A 26,760-nucleotide genomic window follows, 5' to 3' on the forward strand; every position below is an offset into this window, starting at 1 on the left:
GGCGGCTGACAATGCTTTAATGGGGCGGGGCAGGGGGACGAGGCGCGGGGGTGGGGCGGGGGCGGCACCCGGAGCCACAGCTGCAGGGCCCCTCACTCCACCCCGGCGGGCAGCGGCAGGGGGCGGGGGCGGAGGTCTGCATCCTTTTCTGGTAAACAAATGACTGGGCGGAAAGCGCCGCCCTCGCGCCCGGCGCAGATCTGGGTCAGCGAGGGAGGGAAAGCCCTTCCCGAGCTCGGGGCCTGCCTCCGCCCAGGGTGCGCAGCCGCCCCGCCGCCCACCCTGACGTCCAACCAACATGCGGATGCGTGCGAGCCCGCGGCGGCGTTTTGCGTCAGCAGCTTGGGCACATTTCTTTTTTTCTCCCGGGCGGGCGGCTGCGGGCGGCGGGGCTAGGGACGCGGGGGGCCAGGGAGGGGGCCGGGGAGGGGTTCCGGCGCGGAAGGCGGGGGCTGCTCGGCTCCCAGCCCTTCCGCCCGCCCGGGCTCCGCAGATGGGGACGGGGGCTGGGGGGAGGGTCCCCACCCCCGTGCTCGGAGGCCAACGACGACCTTTACTTAGCGATGTCCCCCTTCTTGAGGATGACCTGTCGCTGCCAGGGCGCCAGCTTGGTCTCGTCGTAGCCCAGCGTGCGCAACTTCTCCGACTGCTCCTTCTCCCGCCGGATCGTCTCCTGCTTCTGCCGCTCTTCCTCCTTGCTGGGGACGGGGTGGGAGCAGAGCCCAGTGAGGCCTGGGGCCGGCTGCTGGGGCCGGCTGGGCCCCCGGGGGCAGTCGCCAAGGCCAGCAGCACGCACGGAGGGCAGGGGCTGGGTTACGGGGGCGCACGGGAAGCTGAGCTGGCCGGGTTACTACTGTAGGCAGAGGGTGTTACTGGAAACTGGTGCAGGCTCACCCGGTGTCGCTGCGGGGGAGGGGTGTTACAGGGCACAGGCGGCAAGATGACGGGCCCAGGGGTGTTGGGAAGCTGTCAAACTGAATGACTGGGGTCTAGGGTCGGGCCTCTGCGCAGCGTGGTGTGGTCAGACGGGGGCTGTGGAGAGTTGGGGACAGGTCCCTGGCACCTGAGGGCAGATCTGCTCTGTGGACAGGGAAGCCACGAAGCACCACGTGGCTGGTCCCCACTGGGAGGTACGGGAGTATCAACTGCACCTGGCATTTTAAACAGACTTACGTTCGTTTTTTAAAGGCGGGGATGTTAAACACGTTAATTCTATACTGATCCCATATTTAAATTATATTTTTGATAAGCTAGGTTAAATTTAAAAAATTAAGGTCCCCCGTGTATTTTTTTCAAAATGGCTACTAGAAAATTTAAAATTACGTATGTGGCTCCCCCCAGCCCCGCCCCGTCCCCGGTGTTCCTAACGGACAGCACCGGGCTAGATACTAGGGGTGGAAATTAAGTTGGTTGGGGGGGACAGATGAATGAGGTTGCTGACCCTCTGCTGGGTTAAGGGCAGGGCTAGGTTAAGGAAGGTGGGGACTCAGTAGTTCGGGAACAAATTACAGAGCAAAGGCTAGGCTCTGCAGGACAGGAGTGAGGTTGCTGGGGGACTGCAAAGAGCAGAGAGGCCATGTGCCAAGGGCTGAGTGGCAGGAGGATGTGCCCTGGCAATCCAGGGCTGGATGAGGGGCCAAAGGACAAGCTTGCGACTGGGTGGGGTTCCAGGGTGGCTCATCGGCGCCAGCCCCACACTCACCGCTTCTGCTCCCTGGAAGGAAGAAGAGACAGTGTGAGCTGGTACCACGACTCCAGGGGCACACCAGACGCCCTGCCCCACCAGCCGCCTCTCTCTCCGGCTCACCTCTCCTCCTCCAGCTTCTTCCGCAGGAGCTCACGCCTCCAGGCAGGCAGGCTGGCCAGCCGCGCCTCTTCCTCCTCTTCCTGAAACACACCCACAAAGCTTCAGGACCTGCACGGCTGGGGGCAAGGGGCCAGATGGGTGCACCCCCACCCTGGGGGAGCTGTAGGAGCCGCGGTGGAGCGCACACGGGGTCACAGGAACAGGCCCTTTGGATGCCCTTCTCTGGGACAAACAGGAAGTTGCTGGGGGACCTGCCTCCCAGTGGCCTCAGCTCCTGGAGCTGGGGCTAGAGAGAACACCAACTAGAATGAAGTCCTGGGCCTGATTCCCCACAGCGACAGGTGGACAGATGGGCCCCGGCCTGGGATCCAGACGCTGTGGGCAGACGCAGACCTGCCTGCACACACACACACACACACACAGAGAGCGAAGGCTCACTCCTGCTCCTTTCCCTCTGTAGTGACCTCAGCGCCCCCAGTGTGGGCAGCAATGACCGGCCGGGGTGGGGGTGTTTGACACAGGCAGCGTACAACAAAGAGTTTATTGTTTGGAAGTTACAGAGGAGAACGGCTCTGTACAAGTCACACATCACACGCAACACTGCACACGTGGCTAAGGATGTAGCTGTAGGCCCCAGTGAGAAACCAGAGTGCAAGCGAGGTCCCAGGGAGGACCCACGGTCCTGCAGAGGGGCTCCACGCAGAGCCCAGCACGGCCACTGGGCCACAGGTGGACACCTGCATTGCCCCGAGCCACACCCCGCCTATCCTGGCCAATGCCCTATATTCTGCAGCAGGGAGCTCCTGGTCCTGTCGCGCGGCTTTCCAAGGCCCCCCGTCCTGGCTTCAGCCCTCTGGAGCGCATCACACAGGCGTCCCGGCCCACGCGAAGATGCTTGGGAGGCAAATTCCAAATTCAGCTGCTCAGATATCAAATAGCTCTGCTTCCCTCTCCTTCCAGAAGGAGAAGCTGCGGTCGATGTAGCGGCAGATGTCCTCGTCGCTGAACTCGCCCATCTCGGACACCAGCTCCAACGGGTCCTCCGCGGGCGCTTCGGAACCAGAAGGGCCCGAGACAGGGGGAGGCGCGGCTGGGGGCGGCTGCGGCGCGGGGGCCGGGGCCTCGTGCTGCTCCTCGGTCTGAGCGGGGGCTGCCTCTGCGGCTGGCTCCTTCCCCTCCTTCTCTCCCTCCTCTCCCTCCTCCTCCTCCTGCTCCTCCTCGGCCTGGTCTTCGCGGGCCGGCTCAGCCTCCGGGCTGTCTCCAAAGAACTGGCGCCTGAGGTCCGCGAAGCCCTCGCTCCAGCCGCGCCGGCCGGCCTCCACCTCCTCCAGCACGGCCCGGTGGAACTGGCGGATGCGCTCCCACGGGTGGCTGCCCAGCCGGTCGAACATCTCGTAGCAGAGGAGGTGGCGGAACTTGCGCTCCTCGCGGCTCAGGCTCATCTCGAGCAACTGGAAGTAGCCGAGCATGAAGAGGTCCAGCGTCAGGCTGTCGTAGCTCCGGGGCGCGCCGTCCTCCAGGGGCGGCAGGAAGTGCTCCGGCCAGTACACGACTTGCCCCAGGCCCGGGCCGCACGGCTGCCGCGCCGGCACCCGCCGCAGCAAACTCCGCCAATGGCCCAGGAGCTTGCCCACCGCCTGCCGCTGCGTCAGCAGGTGCAGCAGCCGCTCGTCCGGGCCTCGGTGCTCACCGGGCGGCGGCGGGGAGCCGGCCGCGTCCTCGGGGCCCGGGCTGGAGCCGGCGGCCACCACGCGGGGCAGAAGTCTCCGCAGGCGCGCTTGCGCATGGCGCCCGGGGCCGCGGACGGTCCACTTGCGCCAGTGCTCCAGAAACAGGTAGACGATGCGCTCCTTGCGCATGTCGATGTACTCCTGGACGCCGCTCAGCTGGGCGGAGAGAGGCGGCCTGCGCACCAGCTGCTCCGGCTCCGGCAGCGCCTCCTGGAGGGCGGGCGCCACGGACGACGGGGCCGGAGCGCGCCCGGGCTCCCCGGCGGCCTGAACGCCGCCGTTGGCGACCGCGGCGCTCGGCTCGCCGGAGCCAGCACCCAGGTAGTCCTCCTCGAGGATGGGCTCGCAGCCCGGCTGAGAGAGCTTTCGGCGCGGGCTGTGCGCGGGCGCCGCGCCCTGGGCGCGCAGCTCGTACGTGGCGCGGAGGCGCCGCACCGAGACTCCGCACTCGAGGATCTCGCGCGCCACGGCCTCCCGGCACCAGCTGAGCGCGTGTGAGCGGCCCAGACAGAGCGGCCCGGGCCTCCAGGGCGCGTCCGGCAGCGGCGCCAGCGGCTGGCCTGTGTCGGCGGTCAGCAGCTCGGCCAGGTGCGCGGGCCGCCCGCCCAGAGCGGCCAGCAGCGTGGCCATGCTCTTGAGCAGCGTGGAGATCTTGCTGCACCAGGCGGGCAGGCTGGCGGCGCGGCCGTGCATGCGGCGCGGGTCGACGGTGAAGCGCGGCGCGGACAGCGCGGCCGAGATGGGCAGCAGCTGCTCCAGCTCCAGCTCCAGCTGCTCCAGGCGCGCCTGGAGCTTCTGCGCCTTGTGCAACACTTGCAGGTTGTCGATTTGCTGCTCGATGCGCAGGATGTCGGCCTCGGTCATGAGCTCGCCGAAGGGCCCGAGGATGCCGTCGTGCTCGCGGGAGTACCTCCAGCCCTCCGGCGGGTAGCAGCACGAGCTAGCGGCCGTCAGCTAAGGCGGGGAAGACAAGAGAGGGGAGGGAGGCGCGTCTCCCTCTGGACCAGCTCCCCGGCGGCGCCGAGGGGCCTTTTGCCTGTCCCGGGTGGTGTAATGGCTCGGCGGGGTTTCGGCTGCAGGGACAGGCCGCGCCTGGCCGGCGGGCATCACCAGCAACACTGGAGCTAGGCTTCGGCCCAGGCCACCGCTCCGGGCTCTGGCCAGTGTCCGCTTTGGTCGCTGGGCGCTGCTGCTGAGGCAGGGAGAGTGCAGGGAGGGCGGAGCCGGTGGTGGGGTCTCCACGCTGGACTTGGTCGCTCATTACACCACCCAAGGAGCACACGGAAAGGCCTCGAAGCTGAAGGGCAGGAGGCCCTCTGCTGGGCCGTCCAAGGCCAGCTATTTGGAGACTACCTTCCGGGAAGCCTCTTATGGACCACTGACCCCTTCTCCAGCTCCCATGTGGCCCGAGCCCTCTTCCCCACCTCGGGGTGGGGGTCACTGTTCTGAGTGTTGAATGAGAGGCCCCTGGGCTCGGCCGGGAGAGGACGAGGCTTACAGCTCCCTTCCTGTGCTCCTGGACTCATACAAGGTCCAGCGCGCTGGGCTTGTCCCGCACAGACCTTCTGGGCCCGCATTTTTCTCCGCACCCTAGCATCCAGCTTGCGCACTCTGAGGGCTGCCCTCGTCCCCATGCAGCCTCCCCTGTCCATTCAGCTGCAGCCCCTTCCCCACACACGAACACGACGATGCCACTGCCTGCTGACCCTCTGCACCCAGACTCCTCACTGCTCCAGGAGAAAGTCCATTCTCTCCCAGGCAGCCGGGCAGGCCTCGGTAACCTGACCCCCACTGCCCTCGCCAGCCCGGCCCCACCTAGCACCGTTCCAGAGCTCTCTCCACTGTGACCTCTTACTGCCCTTTGCTCTTCCCTTCCAGCCACCTCTTGCTCACTGTCCCAGTCTGAGCTCAGACATCATCCCCTCTGCCCTAGCACCACTCCCAGCCCAGATAGGGCAGCAGGCATAGGGCTCCCCCAGCCCCCCAACCCCCGCAAGGCTCAGCACCGGCTGTGCCTAACTTGGTTATTTGTCCATCAGTCCCTCTCTCACATAGCCCTGTTTTATCTCTTGGAAGCTTTTACTTGTTGATGTGTGCACACACACACACACACACAGAGCCACCTTGAGAGCGGGCCTTAATATATTCAGCAGGGGTCCCCCTGAGGTACAGGTGTATGCAGCACGTAGATGGTGCCAAGGGAGCGTTTGTTGAATGAATGAATGAATGGCAAGTCATCCTCCCAGCTGGTGATGGTTACAGATGGGCAGACAGGCTGGATGAGGTTCAGCATGGGTTGGAAAGTGGCAGCGTGGGCACACAGCCCAGGTAAGTCGACCAGGGGCGATGCACCCATCAGCCTCACTCAAAGGCTTGTTACAAACACAGAAGCCCGGCCCCACCCAGGCCTTCTGATTCAAAGCGATTTGAACAAGAACCTGGCAATCTGCAGCAGGCTGCCCTTTGATACACACCTGCCACCTGGCCTCAAAGCACAGGCTCCCGGGGACAAGGGAGGCGCTGGAGGCTGGGCCCAGCCTCGCAGGTCCAGCACCCTGCTTTTCTCCCAAGGTAATGGGAGCCCACGGAGTCTGAAGGGCCAGGGCTGGGAGAGGGGCGGCCTAGGGGATGGGCTGCAGGCCCAGGGTCCTCTGGGAAGCCCCACCCCACCCACCTTCCGCCTCTGCTCCTCCTCCTCCTGCATCTTCAGCTGCAGCTTTCGCACCATCACCTGGCGCTTCCACTCGGGGATGGGCCGGCCTTGCTCGTCGTGCGTGGGGATGAGAGTCTCCACGTCTAGCTGCACCCCTGGCGCAGGGGTGGCAGGTGGCGCGGGCACCACGCTGCCATTGAGCAGTGGCTGGGGCCCCGTGGCTGGTGGAGTGGGACTCCGAGCCCGTGATGGTGCAGGCGACACCGGCGGCGGCAGCGGCGGCGAGTCTGGCTGTGGGGAGAAGCAGCCGGCCTGAGCACAGGTGGCCGGGCTCGGGAAGCCGGGGCGGGGCAGCTGTGGGCCACGTACCTGGCAGGCCGGCTGCCCGCTGCCCGAGAACACCGTAGTCAGCCCCTTGCTTTGCGGCGTCGGCTTCAGGCTCTTGCCGGCCTTGATCTCAGCCAGCAGCTCCGAGTTGTCGCCCGTCGGGGACATCATATTGAAAGACTTGGTGCCTGTGCAGAAGCGGAAGAGAGGGTGCTGGCTAGGCGTGGGGCTGAGTCGCTACAGCATCTCTGCCCACCTCTCTGCAAGTCCTCTCCCCAAGCCGGGAAGGGCAGGGCCCTCCCTCGAGCCCAGGGGCAGTTCTCCAAATCCCGGGTCCCTCTGAGTGGCTTTTGGAGCCCCCAGAGGTGGCCCCGGCAGCCCCGGCATCCTCCCAGCCCCACTCACGGGGCGTAGGGCCCCCGCCTGGAGGCCTCTGGGAGTTCATGGTGGTTCTTGGGCCGGCAACGGGAGACTCTGGCTTGTGTCTCCGCCCAGCCACTAACTGCCGGGCTCCAAAACACTACCTGTGGCCAGCCACGGACCTTTGTCCTGGGTTCTCTGGCTCAGCCCAGCAGGGGTGGAGTCTCCCTCTGGGTCTCTCCCTGCATCAGCAAAGCCCAGTGACCCTTGGACCGGGCTCACGGGGGCCTCCATGTCCAGAGACTCGGGACCCAGAGGTGGCAGCACCCAGCCTGCCCCTCCCTCCCTCCACACCCCCAGACAGACGCACAATAGACACACTGATGGCAAGCAGAGAGCACACTTAGGGCAAAGCACTGCTCAGCTCTGGGGGACCCAAGAAAGGACAGGCGGCATGCAAATGTCGGGGAGGAGCTTGTTCTCCAAGGCGCTGGCGGAGGTGAATGGGGATTTGGGGAGGGCTGTCTTGGGTGACCCGAGAAAGGGGCGGGGCGGGGTGGGGTGGGGCCGGCAGCTCTCAGATGCCCCGGCTGGAGATCCCAGGGTGCGTCCCAGGGAGGGAGAGGGGAAAGCAGGGCGGCTCGTTTGTTTAGGCAAAGCCCTCCGCCTGGCACAGAATGCTTGGGCGTATGTGGGCGTGGTGGAGGAGCACGGGCCCCTTTGCTCAACCCCCGGGCCCCTCTTCCTCGCTTTCCCTGGGCCAGCCTTCTCCCCCGCCCTTCCCCGCGCTGCAGCCTCAGCCCGGAGCCGCGCACGCAGCTACTCACTCTTCCTGTGCCTCAGGACTCTCACTTCTGAGGACCAAGAGGAGAGAAGTGACAGCGGAGTTAGGAGGGAGAGGGGCCGAGGGAGAGACCGGGACAGCGGGGGACAGCAGGGGACAGTGAGACAGAGGGCCTGGGAGGGAAGGAGTGGGGAGAGGAGGAGCTTTCCTGCCCATCTGACCCTGGCTCCGGCCACTTGGGGCTCCACAAGGGTGGTCTGTTGGGTCCCCAGCCCGGCTGGCCCCCCTCAGGGCTCAGCAGGGCCGTCATTGACCCCTCCCCCAGCAAGGGCCCCTGTCTTGGCACTGCGTTGGGCCAGGGCACCCAGCCCGGGGGCTCTGCTGGGAGGGAGTGTCTAGGGGAGCCCAGAGTCTGGCGCTGCAGCAGGCTGCAGAGGCCGGGGATGGCCATGCTTCCGTGGGCTCTGGGCTGCAGGGGCTGGGGCTCCACAGGAAGCCAGGGGAGCCCAGCTCTGCACTCTGCTCAGGGGACGGTGCCCCTAGGCACAGCTCCTGTACTGAACGGCCGCCGGGCTAGCACAGGTGCACCGGCACCCAGGCACCACCTCCTCCCGACAGGCAGGGCACTGCCCCGTCCTGCAGGAAGAAAGCCCAAGCCTTACAAGCCAGTGGGATGGGTTGGGGGGAAGCTGTCCAGGGTGGTCACCAGGAGGGGGCTGGGGAACACGATGGCCACAGCTTTGTCCCCACAGTCAGGCCCTGGCTGCCTGGGAGGAGCTCCTGACATATCTGAGAAGGGTTCAGGTGGCTTGGGAGGAGCGAGGAGGGAGGAAGAGGAAGAGAGACAGGGGCGAGAGGAAGGCTGCCCGCAGCCCTGCCTCCTTGAAGCCACCCCCTCCTCGGAGCACCAGCTGTGGGGGCCGGGGCCAGGCCGAGAGGTCCGCCTTTCCGGGGCCTTGGCAGCCCAGGCCTGCCCTTAGGGGCCAGTCCTCAGTGGGGGAGGGGCTGGCAGGAGGGACAGGAGGACAGGAGGAAGGAAGAGGACATTGGCGCTGGGGAGGGGGTGGTGTCTAGGGCTCCCACCCCTGCGGGGCTGGCACCGCCCCCGCCCCACTCACTGCCAGTGGATGAGGAGGAGCGGCGCTGCCCACAGCCGGGGCCGGCGCCCTCGAGCGGCAGAGGCGGAGCAGGCGGCGGCGAGCTCAGGGCCTCGGGCAGGGGCGGCGGCGGCGGCGGCGGCGGCGGCAGCTCCTTGGCAGCCTTGGGGTCCGCGGCGCAGCCGTTGTGCACGTGGTTCCCGGGGAGCAGCGCCGCCTGCGGGGTTGTGGGGAGGCCAGCGAGTGAGGCGCGGCCGGCGGGGCCGGGTCCCGCGCGGCCGGCGGGTGCGGGCTGGCCGACACGCACCTCCTCGCTGTGCGCCATGCCCGGGCGCGCGGCCGGCGGCTCCCCGGGGCAGCGGCCCAGCTGACGGTAGTAGTCCGCCGTGCTGGGCTGCTTGCTGAAGGCGCGGGGCTTGCGGCCGGAGTCCTGCCTCCGCAGTCCGTTGTGGCCGTCGCGGGAGCTCTGCTGTGGGAGACAGCGGGCCGATGGGGTTCGGGCACTTGCGCCTAAGCCCCCCGCGCCTCCCTTCCCGCTGCTCCTCCTCTGCGGAGCTGAGACGCGCCGTCGAGGGCGTGCAGCCGGCCGCCTGCCTAGACCCCCGTGTTCTCAGGGCGTGGGTCAGCGGGTGTCTCGGTAGAAGGGCAGGCGCGGCCAGCCCTAAAGGGAGGGGTTCTGGGCGTGGGCCAAGGGGCGCAGGGCCCCCACTGAGGCTGGAGGGGGCGGGCCCAGGGGCGGGCTGGCCCAGCCCAGTCGCCAGGGGGAGCCGGAGAAGGGGCAGCTAGCTGGCAGCGAAGCCAGGGCCAAGGCCCAGGCCGCACCCCGCTCACGGTCTCTAGACCGCCCGCTGGCCCCTCGGCCCCGCCGAACCCTCTTCTTGTGGGGGTTCCTGCCTGCAGGGAACTCTCTCGGGACCCCGTGCCCTGTGAGGGTGGCTGCCTGCCCAGGGCCCGCGGCCACTGGCTCCCAGGGCTGCTCCTACCTGCGACTCTGCCGGTGGCCCCCCGCTGTGCACCTGGCAGCGGGGGCGGCCGGGACCCGGACACCTGCGTTACCTGATCCTTCCTCTCAGGTTACAGCCCGGCCCACGCCCGCCCACCCGCGCCGCCGGCCTATGGGCTCAGACGGCCTGACGTCACCCGGGGTCTGCCAATCCCAGGGCGACCCCCCTCACCGCCGCTCCAGCGGTCACAGATGCCGCACCTGGCTGCCTGCCCACTGGCCAGATGTGGCCCCGCCCCCTGCGCGTCTCTCCCGAGCTCAGGCCTGCGCACCCCACCTGCCTCCCCGCCCGCGACCCCGCGCAGCGGGGCCCCTCACATCCGACCCCCAGCAACGGGTCACAGCCTCGCCCTTTTCCCGCATCTGGAAACCATCGCCATCCGCGTAAGCGACACCGACACCGGCGCCCGAGCTTCGGGTTTCCAGGGGCGAAAGGCAGGCTCGGGTGACAGCGCAGCGTCCCGCCCCGTCGCGGCTGCCCCCCGCCAAGGCCAGCGCGGGGAGAGGGACGTGAGGCCGCGGCGGGGCCAAAGGCCGAGTGGCTAGGCTGGGGCTGTCCCCGGCCTTACCCCCCGGCCTGCGCGTCCCCGCCGTGGCCTCAGACCCTCCGCACCCCGCCCCGCCAGCTCACGTTGCAGGAAACGCGACACCGCAGGATTTGTTTTCTGGGCCAGCCCGCCCCCTCGGCGCCCCCCGCAGCCCCGGAGGCTCGGGCGCTGCGACCCTGTGGCTGCCCGCGGTTGGGCACTCGCACGGGGGGCGCGGCGGGCACACAAAGGGTCCTTTGTGGAGCAGCCGGGCGCCTGTGGCCCAGCACGCACACATCCGCGGGAGGGGGGTGCTGTCCATGCAGTCCTGGCCTTGAGCTACCGAGTGGGGAGGGGGTCCCAGAGGCCTTGGGCAGCGTTCACGGCCTGCCTGGGAAGGTCCACCGGCCCCCTCCACCTCCCACAATGAAAGGGGAAGCGGACCCAAGAGCATGGTCTGGGAGGCATAGGGGGCGGCAGGTGGAGTCGTGTGGGGGCTCAGGGTCCCTCCCACGCCAGCCCACCCCGTGGCCTTGTGACCCGAGTCACCAGTAGAAGGCAATTTACTCAGCTCCATCCTTCTGCATCTGCCCCAGGCTCCAGAGAGCAGCGAGGCCCTAGGGGCTGCCACCCCACATCTGGCCACTTGCCTCTGTCTCACACCAGCCTCGCTCTGTCCCTCTGGCTAAGACTCCACGATTCACAGAGCTGTCCAGACCAGACCTCCGCCCGACCAGGAGCTTTGGGCCCTGGGCGGACTGCGGCAGCTCGAACTCAAGGTGCCCACATCGGCACAACCCTTGTCCCCTAGGAGTTCCCCCCTAAAGGGCCTCCCACCCACCCGGGATATCAAGCCCTGCCTCGGGGAGCCAGCCTGAACTTCCCACACCCACCAGGCCCCAAATCGGGTCACTGTCCTCTCGCCCCTGCCACCCGGTCTTCCATCTCCCCGAGGGACGGGTCTGCACTTGAGCCCCAGGCTGTGGACCTGTGCCTGTCAACTGTGCAACAGGTGGCCCAGCCACAGCCCCTGGAGAGGCACAGCTGTCTGGGTCTACTTTCCTTCACCTCCCACTGGCCTGCTGCGAGCAGTGGCTTTGTCCTGTCTCCCTGTCCCCAGTGTCCAGCGCTGAGCCCTCCCAGACTAGCCAGGAGCTTTGGCCCTTCCACCCCTGGCCCAGCCCCACTGCTGGGAGGCAGACAGGCACGAGGGCTCACTACCTCCTTCTTGAGGCTCTCGGTCTCCACGTGGCGAAGCTTGTTCTTGGTCTGCATGTAGATGTCAGCTGCCTGTAGCCCCCCAGGAGGCTGGGGAGCTGGGTAGCCCGGTGGTGGGGGTGGAGGCAGCTGGGTGCCTAGGGGGGGCAGAGGCGGAGGGAAACTCGGTGGGGGTGGTGGTCTCCCCATCTTGCCCCGAGGCAGGCCCAGCTCCGGGTTCAGCATGTCCATGTAGCTCTGTATGTCGGCAGCTCCTGCGCTGGGGAGCCCTGGGGGGGAAGAGGGGAGACCAAGCTCGGGGGTGCTCAGTGAGCCGCTCTTCCGGAACTAGGGGTCTCCACACCTGGAAACCGCTGGCCGGGCAGAATCAGGGGTGCTACTTGGCATGCCTGGCTGTGGCCCCCCGCCAGGCCTGCCCACCCCCAGCCCTGCGTGTGTCAGGGGAAGACCAGGTACTGAGGTGTGGAGAGGAAGCATGAGACGGGCTGTGGGCCTCAGGGTGTGCCTGAGGGCAGGGCCACCTGGAGCGGAGAGAGAGGCGGCTCCTGGGGCAGATCTGGCCGCAGGTGCAGGAGCAGGGACAGCCACACCCGATCTTTGCAGGCCACCACCTGGTGGCATCAAGCAAGCATTGCAGGTGGACAGACACGCAGGCTCAGGGTGTGGTCAGTGTGTGTGTGTGCTCACACGCCTGACTGCTACCATCTGCGCTTGTTTGAGCAGTCTTTGCATTGATGAAGGTGTTTGTGTTGGGCTGTGGACCCGGTGTTTCTGTGTGTGTGTGTGTGTGTGTGTGTGTGGCTGAAGCAGGGAAATGCTGGGTGTGTGCCTGTGTGTAACACAAAGGTGCTCGTGCACGGGCGTGTGCACATGGTGTGCACACACGAGTGTGGGGAGTGGTTTTGTGGGGGGAGAGGATGTGTGTGCACACAGGGATGCTTGTGATGAGCACACCCAAGTCTCTCCCCAGAAGACCGACCCCTCCCGGCGTTTAGGGCAGAGGTGCCCGGCGGGGGCCTGGCTGCGGCCTGCTCTCCCTCCCCTCTCCCTGCAGCACCACTCACCAAGCAGAGGGCGGCGGCCCTTGATGCTGGAGTGGCCGGAGGAGCAGGAGTCGTAGTTGGAGAGGGTGCTGGCAGGCGAGCTGAGGTCGAAGTTCTGCGGCTGCACCGACACGGTGGTGTTGGGGGAGGACATGCCCGAGTCGGGCTGCTTGGCCTCCAGCTCCGTGGACGGGTCCCGGGACAGCACGCGGTGCTCCACGCTCTGAGGGCAAGGCGGTGGCGTGAGCACACCGGCCCCCGCTGACCAGCGCCCCGCTCGGGCAGGCCTTCGCAGTGTGGCCTCCGTCCAGCCACTTCCCTCCCTCTCCCATCATTAGAGGGTCTCTCGTGTTCTTCCCAGGTTCCCACATGAGCCCCCCACCCCCGGCAGCAGGACCAGGGATTCCCGGCAAACTCCTGTCCTTGGTCCCTCCCTGCCCAGGGAAGAAGAGCCTGGCAGGGAGGAAGTGGTCCCGGGCTGCGCCGCAGGCAGGGAGTGGCCGTGGCGCCCGGCGCTCCTTCCTCATCGGCGTGCACGGGGCCTTGGCTTCAGAGCGTCGGTGCAGAGGAGCCTCAGGTCCTGCAGCTGCCGAGACTCGCACACAAGGAGGAAGCCCCGTTCCCTGGCTGAAAACCCCCGTGTCCGCTGAGCAGACCTGGCTGAGGGGGCTGAGCTGGGATGGGAAGCCTGCGCTTCAGGTGCCAAACCTGCCACTGCCCCGCCCCCCCCCCCCCACCGTTGTGCCAGCCCCCTCCCGGCGTGGGGTAGGGTCCCTCCTTACATTGCCCATGCTGTCCCTGCTGCCACTGGCTCTGCTGCCTCCTGCCCAGGCCTGCTCCTCCCTGCCCCGTGCCCCCTCCCTGCCTGAGAAGTGTCACAGGCCCCCCGGGAGACGGAGGCTGCCCGGCACCAGGTAACGGCTCAGCAGCCACGCTCATTGGCCCTGTAATTAGGGGCTCTGTGGGAGTGTTTTCCTTTTCTGGGCCAGAATCCTTGGTGGCTCTCAGATCTGTCCCTGCTGCAGCTGGGACTGCCAGGCCCTGCTGCCTACCCCAGGCACCAGGGGGCAGTCGGGGGCAGCCTGGAGATGCTCTCCTGGACCGACAGCAGTGGGCGCCATGGGCTCCGACTCCTGAACTCCATGGTCACAGCTCAGAGGTTGGGAGATGGGCTCTGCTGTATGGGACGGTGGCCTCAAATCCTACCTCCCCTACCCACCGGCTACGTGACCTTCAGCCAAGTCCCCTGTCTGTGCTGTGACTCGGTTTCTTCGTCTGTAAATGGGGATGACAGTACTGCCTCACCCACTGGCTTGCACAAAAGGTTTTAAAGGTTGATGAAGAGGGGCCGTAGCGGGTAAAGTGGCCGCCTGCGGTGCCGGCATCCCATATGTGTGCCGTTTGAGTCCCGGCTGCTCCCTGCTATTGTGCCTGGGAAGCAGTGGAAGATGGCCCAAGCCTTTGGGCCCCTGCACCTGCGTGGGAGACTGGAGGAGGCTCCTGGCTTCTGACTTCAGATCAGCCCAGCTCCGGCTGTTGAGGCCACTTGGGGAGTGAGCCAGTGGATGGAAGACGTCTCTTTCTCTCTCTCCCTATCTGCCTCTGCATCTCTAACTCTGCTTTTCAAATAAGTAAACAAATCTTAAAAAAAGAAAAAGCCATCTATCCCGCATAAATTTATATATAAAAAGTTAGTGAAGCTCCAGCAAATGTTGCCGGTGCAAACTGTTCCCCCCTCGGGAAGGCACCTGCCCGGCACTCGGCGGGGACCTGCGCCCAGACCTCAGGGTGCTTGCCGTGTCCGCGCCACGTCTGCTCCGAGGCTGGGGGTGTTTTAGGGGTTCTGGTGCCTCACCCACAGCCCGCAGCACAGTCCCAGACTGTCTCAGCGGGCAGGAGGCCGCCTCTGGTGCAGAAATGCCCTTCACAGTGTCCCCGCCTGCTCGCATGCCCCTGTGACAGGGCGCTCACTCCCTCACCCCGGGCCTTGCTGTGCCCTGCAGAACCAGAGCTGTGCCCACGTGCTGGTGGACAGGGCCAGTGGACACGACAGGGCCGGTGCTCAGGGCAGGGCCAGGCTAGCCCTAGAATTGGTCAGCGTCCTTCTGAAGGTGTCTGTGAGGCCCCCTTTTTCTCCCCCACTGTCCCGAAGCTGGCATTGCACCAGCGCGGGCAGACCCCTGGCCCGCACCTGAGCCCCGATCCCAGTGGATCCCCTCGAAGCTTTGTAACCGCAGGGAAACGTCTGGCAACAGCTGCACAGCTTCCCAGAAACGAGCAACTATGAAGGATAGTGGGCAAGACAGGCGGCTCCCGGCCAGGCCGTCCCTGGCAGGCCCCGGCGCCACCTCTGACTGCCTGTGTGACTTGGATCTCATCTCCGCCTGGGAAACCGAGACACCAGTGTTACCTGCCCCGGAGCTAAATGAGCTAACACGCGTGGGCAGGTGCACGGACTTGGCAGGTGCCACAGCTGTGTCCCGTGATCTCGCCCAGCTCTCCTTAGACTGCCTCTGGTCCTCCTTAGTACCACCGCGGGTGGGGGGACAGGACGCCGGCAGGGCAGCCCCCGGGGCGTACCAGATTCTCCACGGTGCGCAGGTAGCGGGTGCAGTGGCTGTGGCCGTTGTAGTCCGACAGGTCGGCGGCCGTGTACCCGTCGCGGTCGCGGGCGTCCAGCTCCGCGCCGTTCACCACCAGGATCTGGCAGCACTGCAGGGGGCACGCAGTGAGGACCTCGCGCAGGCTGGGACCGCGCGCGCCCCCCCCCCGCCCTCTGCCCCGCCCCCCGGGCGCCCGGACCTCCAGCTCCCCGTTCTCGGCGGCGTCATGCAGCGGGGTCCCGCCCCACAGGTCCGCCGAGATCTCGCCGCCGTGCAGCAGGAGCCAGCTGAGCACCTTGGCGTGGCCGCGGCTCGCCGCGAAGTGCATGGCCGTGGCGCCATCCTTGTCCTGCTCCGACAGGCTCACGTCGGTACTGCTCACCTGGGCGGGAAGGGGCGTGGGCTGGAGGACAGGCCCCACCCCGGCCCCGCCCGCCCCTGCGCCCCGCCCCTGCGCCCCGCCCCGCCGCTCACCAGCCACACGATGATCGGGCTGTGGCCCATCTGCGCGGCCGCGTGCAGCGGGGTCATGCCGTCGTGGGCGCGCGCGTGCGGGTCCGCGCCGCACTCCTGCACCAGGTACTGCGTCACCTCCAGGTGGCCCTCCTGGCACGCCAGGTACAGGGGCGTGGCACCGTTCTTGGTCTGGGCATTCACTCCCCTGCGGAGACGCAGCGCCCACACGGTGGGCGGTCACCAAGTGTCTGACCCTCTGCCTTTGTCCTTAGTCCTCCTCCATCGGAACTGCCTCTGCGCACACACACACACACACACACACACACACCGGCCTGATTCCCACCGACAGAACAGACCCCGCCACTCTGCCCCGCCTGCCCTGTGCCTACTCCATGGCCAGTGTGCGGCTGACCATGGGTGAGTCTGGCCTGAGCCGGCAGCTGACCACAACACAGATGCTCAGTCAAATCTGAACAAACAAATAATGTCCTGCACACACCAAATATCGCACGGGCAGATGTATGTTAAAACATTATTTATCTGACATTCAAAGTTAATACTGGGTTTTGTTCTTGTTCATCTGGTGACCCTATGGGGTGGGAAGTATGCCACTGCGTGCCATGGTTCTACCAGGCAAGTTCTTTTTTTAAAAATGTTGATTTATTTCCATCTACTTGGATGGGAGGGAAGGGGGGGGAGGGAGAGAGAGAGAGATCTTCCCTCTGTTGGTTCTCTCCCCAGATGCCCACAACAGCCAGGGCGGGGCCAGGCAGGAGTCAGGCGCCTGGAACTGCATGTGGGTCTCCAGAGTGAGTGGCGGGCGCCAAGCACTGCCATCACCTGCTGTCATCTGGCATGCTTTAGCAGGAGGCTGGATTGGCGGTGGGACAGCCAGGACTCGAACCCGCACCCGGATAGGCACTGCTGGGGGGCAAGCAGTGGCTTGACACCAGGCCACAGTGCCTGCCCCAGGCAGATTCTCCGAAGTTCTCCTGCCATTCCCCGTTTTGCAGAGGGGGAGTTGAAGATAAGGCCCGTGTTGCTAAAGGCCGCACAGCTGGTGAGCGGTGTGAGTGCCCATCTGTCTGTGGGATGCATGGCCTGGCAGATGGGAGGGAAGAGGTGAAAGAGAGGAGAGTATGTGAGACCATAGCCCCCTAGGGCCTCTCCTTGATGCACTGCCTCTCATCCTGGCTCCCACAGCCCAGAGGGGTGCTAACAGAACTGGAACGCTGGGCTGGTCCCTAGGCTGATAGGTGCCGATGGAGTGCAGTTACCACAGTGAGGCACTAGGTGGAGCCACAATCCATTCCCCCACCAGACCCAGGAGTGCCCATCCCTTCAGGTGGAGTGGCTCAAGGTGGGGGCTGGGTGCTGTTCTGCTCTGACCAGCCCTCTCGGCCCCAGAAAAAGGTAATTCTTCAACCGGCTTCACATCCTCCCCTTCATCTGCCTCCCCCCAATCTGTCCATCAATGACATACTGCACCCCCACTCATCAAGGCCTTCACTCACTCCAACTGCTGGCCTCCATCTGTCCATCAACACTCACACCACGCCCCCCTCCTCCTCCATCTGCCCACCCAGCATAACTGGCCCCTCCCCACACACCGGGTCCCGCCCCCTGCCCAGAATCTCCACCCCCTTCCCTGTCCCCAGATCACCCCAGGCACCCACTTGCTGCTCTTGCCCTCCTCCTGGCATGGGCCATCCCCTTTGTAGGGCCCCGTGCTGTGTCAGGAGTTTGGGAGGAGCGGGTGCCAGGCCTGGCTCTCACTGTGTACACCCCAGAGCGGACAGCAGCCTGGGTCCTGCCCACAGGGTGCTCAGCCCCACGCCCCTCGCCCACACGCGCAGCCTGCTGCCGCAGCAGGAACTGCCTGTTGAATATTTCATGGGCGGCACTCAGCGGCCTGAATTATTCACCCCGTAACCAAGGCGCAGCAAATGCCGGGGTCCTGGGATCAGGGGCAGAGGGGACTGGCTTCTCTCTGGGGGTCCCAGGCAGTGTACAAGGACGGCCAGATCCGCAGCGGCCCCCGCCTGCAGGCCTGAGCAGCTGGCACAGCAGGACCAGAGAGAGCAGCAGGGCCAGCGGTGCCCACGGCCTCCCTCCAGGCCCCCACTGCCGTTCCCCACAGGGTCCCTGGCACGCAGGAAGCACTGTGCCAGCTTATCTCTGCCACCGTTAGCATCAGCCCCGGGCACTCACGACCCTGTTGGAGACATGGGCGGATGGGCTGAGGGGCCATGGTAAAGCCAGGGTCCCAGCCTTGCTCTCCTCTGCTCGCCTGGCCTGGTGGCCAGCAGACAGACGGGGACCCTCAGTCTCACTGGGGAAAATTCAAAAATCGTGGAGGACCGAGGACCAAGAGAAGAGAGTCCCCCCTCCCCCCGCCACTGGCGAGAGGAGTGAGTGGCTGAGCTCCAAGCTCTGCGGTGGGTGTGACGCACGCATCCCCTCACGCAGCCTCCACCACCGTGTGGGGCGGGTGCCAGCCGTGCTCCCCTTTCACAGATAAGCAGACTGAGGCACAAGGGCCCAAGATCCCTCGAGAAAGAGACATGAGCTGGCTCTGATTCCAGCTGTGCTGTGTCCACACCGTGCTGCCCCATCTGTCTGTCCGTCTCCCTCTCCCCTCCCTCTGCCCTCCTGCTCGGAGCTCACTCAGCTCTGTGTGGCCCTGGGGCGTGGCTGGGGGCTCTCCACGGGAGGGCCAGACTCAGACGAGGAGGCTCTGGCATGAAGCCCACCCCCACACTGTGCTCCTGTCTGGCCACCTTGCCCAGCCCACCTGTGACCTGCAATGGACATTCTGGGCCTGTGGGCTGGACCTGAGATACACCTGCACAGGCCTGGCGCCAGGCACACCCCTGGAGGCAGCCATTACGATACTGTAGGAATTCTCCTCCCTAAGCCCGGAGGGGACAGCCCCAGGGGCCCACTGCTGGCCTGGGGTGTCCAGGCCCTGCCAAGCACAGGTCAGGCCGGGCGCCACTCCTGATAGGAGGACAGGGCTGCGGGGAGACCTCTGACCTCCAGACCCCTGCCCAGCTGTAGCCCAGGAGTTCTCGCCCCAACCACAGCGACAGCCACAGGAGTGCAGGGACCAAGCCCCGCCAGGGGGTTCAGCAGAGCCCTCAACCTGTCCACCGGCTTTGGGGACGCCCGCGCCGACTTCCACCTCCCTCCCCGGCCAGGCCTTCTCAGCTTCCTTTTCTGGGCCCTGGGTCCCCTCTTGACCTCCAGCATGGCTGCCGCCTCCTTTGTAAGGGGCTCCTTCCCTGGTAGGGCGGCCCTGTCCCCCGCCAGAGACGGTTTGTGTGCCCACTGTTGCTCACCTCTCCAGCTCAGGCCTGGGTTCTCCACCGGCCCCTGCCTTGGACCACTGTGAGTGAAGCTGACCTCAGTTCTCCTCCAGGCCTCCCGCACCCCTGAGCCACCCTCGTCCCTGAGCAGACACTCGGGGTCCCTCAGGACCCTCAGCCCGAGTCCTGAGTGCGCCTGGGGCTCCAGGCCTCATGCTAAGCCACGCTTTTTCCTCTTCCTCTGGGAAGAAAGACGCTGGAGGAAGAGTGACGATTAAGGACGGCACCCTCTGATCACGGAGGACACAAGGACTACGCTGGGTGCATCTGAAATCTCAGCCGAGGGTTTGAACAAGCTGGGGGATTGCACACTCCCGTGTGTTCTGGGTCAGGCCCTCGATGCAGCGGGGGAGATGGAGTCTCTGGCCTCATCAGTTAGGGAGGCAGCAGGGAAACAGAAATCACAGACTGGGGCCTGGACGGCGGGGCCCGCGGGTGGCGAGGCCATCGGGGGATGGAGGGAGGGAGGCCGTTGCGGAGGGGTGAGCTATGGGGCAGACACGGTTTGAACAGCCCCAGGGTCAGCGGTGCTCGGTGCTTGAGGGCAAGCAAAGGCCTGATGGCAGGGAGCAGGCGGAGGGAACAGCCTGTGCTCTGGGGGAGGGGAGCCCGGGGCAGGGGGAGGGGCACTGGGCCATCGTAAGGGGGTGTTGGTGAGCCTGCGCCCTCGCATTTGCACAGGCTACCGGTAGAGCTGGGGCGGTGAGGGCCGGGGTAGAGGCAGCGAGACCACTGCACTAGCCCTGATCAGAGGCCGGGCTGGGGTGGAGGCACAAGAGGGGGGTGGGGGTGGGAGGCTTCTCTGACTCCCCCAACCCTCTCCTGTCTCAGAGCCTCCACTGTGCTGGGGGCCAAGGGTGAACACTGCCTTCCTACGGGTGGGCAGCACAGGCCTGGCCCCCAGGCCCAGCTGACCTGGACAAGCAGCAGAGGTCAGCCTGTAGTGGGGCGGGGCAAGGCACCAAGAGTGAATGGGTCCCCACTGTCTGCAGCAGCTCCAGGCGCCCGGAGGCTGAACGGCTGCCCCAGCCATCCAAGGGCAGGACGAGCCATGGCCTCAGGCTCTAGGAAGCTTTGCAGGAAGGGAGCAGAAAGGGGCAGGAAGCAAATCCTGATGGATTCGGACCAGCAGTGGACTCAGAGAGAGGAGGCAGGTTGGCCAAGGCCACACAGCAAACCACTAGTGACCCCAGCTGTCAGTCAGCCTCCACGACACAGGCACAGCACCCACGCATCCCTGGCACTTAGTGCACAGCAGGTGCGCAGGGAATGCAGGCTGAACAAGTCAGTGTAAGATGGGCGAGGCTCCGACCATAGAGGGGTGGCGCCAGGAGCCAGGGGCTCTGGGCTTAGCCTGAGTCCCGGCAAATTTATTTTCCAGTCCCTGGGGGCTGGGGAAGCGCCCGGGGAAAGGCAGCATCTGCAGAGGTCTGGGGCTCATAAAAATCTTTGGGCCAACTGGTTTTCCAGCTTGCTGTGCCTGGCAGAGCCTGGGAGCCCGAGGGGAAGAGCCGGGACCAGCTCTACTTTCCCCAGCCGGCCACGGTGACCTGGGGCGCCCCTCCAGGCAGACAAGCAGACCGCGGGGAGCACGAGGTGGCTCCTGGGCCCCAGGACCCTGCTGGGACAGGTACTGGAGGCTCCTGCTCCTTGCCCCGTCTAGGACAGCCCCACCTGGGGGTCTGGGCACCTCGGTCCCTGCCACCGACGCTAGTGTTCCTGCCAGGGGGTGCACCTGCCTGCCTCCAGTCCCCGACACTTGGGTCTGGGACAGCCCCTGCTTGGCTGCTGGCAGCTCCCACGCCTCCCAGCTCCGGGACCCTTTCTTCAGGGGGCTCCGAGGGAGGGACCTACACTGTGAGTCGTCCTTTGCCTCTGGAAAGACTTGGCTCAGTGAACTGGGACAGACTAGCAGACGCGAGCGTGGGTACAGAGTGTGATCGCCAGTCCTTCCAGCACCCCAAGCTGCAGCCCTGGCATCAGCAGGACCCTCCCCGGGCTGGTCAGTCCCCCGGCTTCCCTGCAGCTTGAAACTGCCACGGCCCATGGACGCCCACGGCCTCCTGGGCGCGATCGAGTTTCCCACGGGGAGGTATGGGAGCCCTTCCTCCCTCACAGGCTCCCCCACCCGCCAGGGAGCGAGCTGAGCCCTCGTCAATAATTCACAAGGATTCACAGTGGCTCTGGGAGGCTCACGAGAGCACAGGGCTGCAGCCTCCGGAGCTGGGCTGTTTGGGTCCTCTGACTGGGGGGTCCCATGGCTGGGGACAGCCCAGCCTCTGCCCTCCCCATCTCCCAGCCCTGGGGCCTCCATCCCCAAGGCGGAAGGCTGAATGGGCACACCACCCCCCAACCTCGGCTGTGCCGCCTGCCTAAGCCCATTCTGTCTACCACACAAAGGCGCCTCCTTATCAGCCAGGTCACACGTCGGGAGCCTGAGCCTCTACCCACTTCTCCGAGATTCATGGGGACTCTGTGGGGGCTGGCAGCTGATTAGCCCAGGCCATCTGGCCCCAAAAGGGCTCCAGGGCCCAATCGCACCCAGCACATGGCCTGGCCTGACAGAGATCCAAGGTCCCCAGGCCTGTGTTCCAGTAGCAGCATAACCAGAGCTGAGACCTAGATCCCAGCGCCCAGAGCGATCCAGGTTGGCCACAGACCCTGGCTTCGCGGCTAGGAGGGTTCTGGGCCCAGTGGGCCTCACCAGCCCTGGCAGGGGCGGGCTGGGAGCCGTCTCAGCGCCACGGTTGGGCTCCACTGGGCCTGCCACCAGCCTGGCCTTCTGGGGCAGTCAGGTGTGACGGGAGGCAGCAAGTGCGGGAGGGGCTTCCTCGCCGGGCACAGCCACAGCCTGTCCCTCCCCTCAGGACTCTGTGTCCTCTGCTCCAAGTGAGGGGGTGAGACCGACACACCACAGTCCCACCGGGGGGCGGGGACATCACCTGTGTGGCTGCCAGGGTCTGACAGGGGTCTGCGGCAAAGTCCCAGGGCTGCTAAGGTGTCAGGTGGCGACCCTGCACTCCGGTCTCTGGGCCCCCTGCCCTCTTTCTCTAAGTTCCCCCGCTCTGACATGACCCAAACCCCAGCTCATCCAGTGGCAGACGATTCGCGTCCAAGTGGCCACCAGGCAAGGCTGAGTATGCAGAGAGCCCCGAGCCCAGTGCTTGCTTAGCAAGAACAGCAGCAGGTGCATCCTGTCCGTCCTGGGCAGGAAAAAACTGGAGTCCAGCCTGCTCCACCCACTCCAGGGTCCCTGGGCCCATGAGGCTGCCCCCTCTGGCCACCTTGCTCAGGGCCTGCCACCTGCTCCCTGGTGGCTGGTGGCCCTGCAGGTGCCCTCAGGAGCAGACCAGTGCTGGGGACAGGCCAGACCCCTTTACCTCTTATTGCTCTCCTCTTGAGGCTGGGTCCATTGGCTCAGGTACCTACTTGGACTGACAAAGTGCCCGGTCCAGCCTCCCTGCCTCAGGCCCCCTTGGCCACTGGCATACCCGTTCTATCACACAGTATCTGGGCAGCTTTTCCCAAAGACCCCTGCTTCCCCCATGTGCACTTAAGATGGGTCTCTCTCCCTCCCCCGACTCCCGGTGACTCCTGCCCTGCCCGAGCCCATCTGATGGCCCTGCTGCACCAGAGGGCTCGCAGCTCACCACTCGGCCTGGCCGCCCAGGCTAAGGCCCCCGGAGGCCTGGGAGCCCCAGTGCCCGCCATGGGAGGGGGTGGCTCTAGGAATGACAAGCCGTTCTCTGGACGGCCTGGCCACGGGCTCAGGGGCCAGGAGGAACTCTGCCTCTGCCACCCCATTCAAAACAGTCCTGCAAACAAGCACAGGCCAGAGCGAGGCAAAGCCACCTGCTGCGGGCTGGCAAGCACCCCGAGGGAGGAGCAATGACCCTGGCCTTCGTGCCAGCCTCCCCCGCGCTCTGCAGAGGGTGCGGGCTGGGGGAGGGGAGGGCCAGAACTGCTTGTGGGGCCTGGGGAGGGTGGTGGTGGGCAGCTCTGCCGAGGACAGCGGGAAAGGTGAGGTTTCAGCGTGGGCGTGGCGAGCAGCTGCCTCTGGCCTGGCCCTCCGCCACCCTCCAGCACCCCCGGCGTACGAGAGGCACCGCATCTCCAGACACCCCCAGACCCTGGCCCACCCCACCCCCACCCCCAGCGGCCCCTTCCTTACTCAGGGTAGCTCCCGACGAGAAGCCTCAGGGAGGGGAAGTCTCCTTTGGCGGCAGCATAGTGGACAGGCAGGGCGCCCGTGTCTGTGGCCGCGGTGGGGTCCCCACCGCCATGACGCAGCAGCCAGCTCACCACCTCGGGGTGGCCGAAGCGGGCAGCCAGATGCAGAACTGTGGCACCAGAATTGTCTTTGTCCTGCGTGGGAGGGGGGCTGGTTGAGGTCCTGCAGCTCCCGGCAGCTGGGGGCCACTTCTGTTCCCTCCGCCCTCCCGAGAGGGGGCCCAGGCCTTGTCCTGCCACGTCTTTTGGGGGTGAGCTGATCCCACGAGTCTGAATCCTGCTTCTGTCCTTGGGCAACTCGGTGGCCCTGCTGGAACCTCAGTCTACAAGCAGCACCATCGATGGGGCTTTGGGAGGCCTGCAGGCCATGGCTGGAACACGCCTGCACGAAGCAGCCTCTCAGGACTTGGGGTCCTGTCCGCACGGCGGGAGGCCCGGCTCCAGGCCTGGGGCCACACAGCCTCACTTCCAGGGGCTCACGGACATCTGAATGAGTGCATGGGAGTTGCCAAGCTGAGCAGGGTTGGGGAGGGTGGCTATCGGGGCTGAACCAGATGGGCTTCAGGATTGGGGGGGTACCCTGTGCGCCAGCCTCTCCCCAACCCCAGTTGTCCACAAGGGACCCCGGCCTCCATCTTGGTGCACCTGATACAACCCAACCTCTGCAGAAAACTGCCCTCCAGTGGCTGCCCTGGCACCAGCATGGGCACAGGCTGTACACTGGCCTCTGTGGAGAAGTTTCTGGGTGCTGGAGGGTAGGACTGGGCGGTCTGCAGTGGTGGGGGGTATGGGTTCGCGGTGACCCCTGGGAGAAGCTTGGACTGACCCCCCTCCCTGAGGCACCCCAGAGGAGGTGAGGCTGGCCTCACTGAATGTGCCATCCATGTATAGCCCACTGTGCACCTGTCAGGGAAGGGGGCTACCGGGGCCGCTCCTGGGCTCTGGGCAGGGAGGGGAATTTCAGGAACCCAGAGACTGGCACATTTGGGAGCTGGGCACTGGCTCTGGAACAGAACACTCCCCTAGTGCCAAGCTCACCAGACCACAGAGAGGCGGGCAGGGACACAGGGAAGGGGCCGGGGCAGCAGGGAGGGGAGGGCACGGCTCGCTAAGGTCTGGAAGTGCAGACAGTGGGCACTTGGGGACAGCCGTGGCCGAGCAGTGACCCAGGCAGGGGGAACTGGCCAGAGACGCCAAGCTTGAAGAGGGCAGATCTCCGTGGGAGGAGAACACGGGGCTCCTGCAGGAACCATAGGAACAAGCACATCGGACACGGCCAGTGCCGTGGGGGCCACAGCCTCTGTCAGCAGAGAACAAATGGCCCCAGAGGGGGAGGGGGCCGCCAAGCCCCTCCCATGTGTTCGAAAACCCAAGGAGGACCAGTGAGTGACTGACGGGTGTGTTCTGTGACCCTGTGCCCAGGGGGCGGGCTGGCTAGAGGCGACCTGAGCAGGGCCACGGGGAAGCACCTGCTGAGATTTGGCCTGCCCGTTCGGTCCGAGTCTCTCAGGGGTCCTGACACTCTGCGGCTCTGGGCGGCAGTGGCGGTGAGGACAGGGCCGCAGGCTTCCGGCTGCACAGGCCCCGGGAGCCTCACGTGCTGCAGCCTGCACCCTAAGCTGCTTATCTCTCAGGGCCGGGCAGGGCCAGGGATCGAGGTCATCTCCCCCACACTTCGGCCCCCAGCACCCAAGCCTGCTGGGCGTTGAGGGCAGGAGGCTTGATAAGCTGGGCACAAGGCCACCTGCTGCCTCCACCCCTGTGCAGTGCCCAGGGAGGCTTCCGGCCAGGCCTGGACACGGGGGTCAGGGAGGGAGGGGAGGCTTCCGGCCAGGCCTGGACACGGGGGTCAGGGAGGGAAGGGAGGCTTCCGGCCAGAAGAGTGGGCAGGGGCCAGTGCCCAGGAACCCCCGATAACAGGGCCAGCCAGGAGATAAGAGGCCGGGCCACCTCCCAGGAGGGGTGGAAGAGTGTGGGGTGTGTCTGGCCATCTTTGGGACACAGCAAGCCAGCCCACGGCTGTCTCCGTCCGGTCTTTTCCAGCTAATCCAGCAATCTTTCCCAGCGGGAAATCAGTTCTCCCTCCCTCTGGTGGCTGCCTCCGCCCCCCAACAACATCACTCAGATCCCTGACCTCCGCCCACAGGACCCTCTGGGTCTGGCCTCGGTGGCTGCCCCCATCCGCACCCCACCCCATGCCCTTGCCTCCAGCAAGACAAGAATGCGCGCCTGAGGGCTCCGCACTGCTTGTTCCTGGTGCTTAGAGCTTTGTCTGGGCCACCTGGCTCCCTCCTCAGCAGCCAGGCCTGGGGGGAGGGGAGGGGAGGACAGAGGTCACTCCTCCGTGCTGGGGGGGGGGGTCAGGGGCTTAGGAAGCAGGTTAGAACGGATATCCTGGGGTTCACCTGGGTCCTGGAGACACCTCCACTCACCTCGGCCCCAACACACTTCCCCCACGTCCTGGCAGCCGGACACCTGCAGCTCGGCCTGGGGTGGGCTGTGAGCTTTGCCCACCCGCTCTGGACTGGTCCTGCAGGGCTTCTGATTCCAGCCCCATCTGATTCCCCGTCTCCCAGGGGGCTCTCCTGAGAGCAACCGGGGCCTGCCAAGGAGTCCACCCTACCCAAAGCCCCAGAGGCCAGGAGGGCCCAGCCCCACCCACCCTTGAGCCCTCTGAGCCAGAACCGTGTCCTGGGAGGGACGCGCGGCGCGGACCCACCTGCACTCTGCAGCCGCCCTGCGAGAGCAGCCACTGCAGGCAGGCCAGGTGGCCGGTGGCGGCGGCGTCGTGGGCTGGCGTGGCGCCGTTGCGCGCCCGGGACGCGGCGGGCAGGGCTGCCTCCTCCACCAGGAAGCGCAGACAGTGCAGCCTGCCGGCGCGGGCCGCATGGTGCACGGGCAGCGCGTCCAGCGCGTCCCGCAGCGAGGGGCCCAGCAGCCCGGCGGCGTGCAGGGACCTGAGCACGTCCAGCTCGCCCTGCCGCGCCGCCTGCAGCGCTTGCTCCAGGGCCATGGTGCCGCCCGCGGCGCCGCGACCCCGAGCTCAGGGCCTTCTCCCGCGCTCCATGCGCGCCCCCTCGGGCGCCCGGAGGAGCCCGCGCCGCGGCCGTCGAAGCTGTGCGGGCCGGGGAGGCGGAGCGGCTGCCGGCCAGGCCTCTGCTTCGCGCTACCTCGCTGCGCTCCGCCTCCGCCGCGCTCTGGGGCGGGGACCCCGCGGGCGCCCGGCTTAAGCCTCGGGCCCGCCCCCGCGCCGCCTCCGCCCCGCCCCGCCCCGCCCCGCCGCGGGGCCCGAGTGCAGCCTGGCCCCGCCGCGCCTGGGGCGCTCGGGCCTTGGGGGCTGCCGTGCCCGAGCGCTTCTCTTCCAGTTCGCCCAGGTGGCCACTGAGACCCAGAGGGCGGCCACACAAGGTTGGAACTCGAGGGCCGTCCAGGCGGGCGAACTCCTTCCACTTTGCGCTGGCCCACGGGCCTGGGGACAGAGGCCAGGGACGGCTACCGCCCTTCGTTTTGTCGCACCAGGCGGGCGGCAGGGACAGGTCCACCCCAAGTTGCGT

General features: G+C 66.3%; 2 protein-coding genes across 6 annotated transcripts; both read right to left on the reverse strand.

Annotated features, from left to right (window-relative positions):
- LOC100354197 (espin) lies at nt 1-26,360 on the reverse strand. Of its 5 annotated transcripts, none has more exons than XM_051856908.3 (15): nt 25,926-26,360; nt 23,148-23,341; nt 15,627-15,813; nt 15,352-15,534; nt 15,130-15,261; nt 12,571-12,772; nt 11,510-11,643; nt 9,066-9,227; nt 8,780-8,975; nt 7,705-7,731; nt 6,560-6,705; nt 6,212-6,481; nt 1,808-1,887; nt 1,703-1,714; nt 1-698 (listed from the first exon to the last, which is right to left on the reverse strand). In XM_051856908.3, exons 1-15 carry the CDS (start codon nt 26,217-26,219, stop codon nt 554-556), a joined length of 2,364 nt encoding a protein of 787 aa, XP_051712868.3. In that variant the 5' UTR covers nt 26,220-26,360; the 3' UTR covers nt 1-553. The 5 variants fall into 5 exon arrangements, with proteins under 5 accessions (XP_051712868.3, XP_051712866.3, XP_051712865.3 ...); XM_051856906.3 differs by having other exon boundaries at nt 9,066-9,224; nt 11,510-11,775; XM_051856905.3 differs by having other exon boundaries at nt 11,510-11,775.
- Nucleotides 2,333-4,895, reverse strand: LOC103350346 (espin-like protein). The gene has a single exon (XM_017346615.4). It carries the CDS (start codon nt 4,399-4,401, stop codon nt 2,731-2,733), a length of 1,671 nt encoding a protein of 556 aa, XP_017202104.2. The 5' UTR covers nt 4,402-4,895; the 3' UTR covers nt 2,333-2,730.
- Nucleotides 26,361-26,760: the final 400 nt, after the last annotated feature.

Source organism: Oryctolagus cuniculus, chromosome 7 (assembly GCF_051225735.1).
Source record: "Oryctolagus cuniculus isolate XC-2025 breed Fujian yellow rabbit chromosome 7, ASM5122573v1, whole genome shotgun sequence".
In the NCBI taxonomy this organism is placed as follows: domain Eukaryota; kingdom Metazoa; phylum Chordata; class Mammalia; order Lagomorpha; family Leporidae; genus Oryctolagus; species Oryctolagus cuniculus.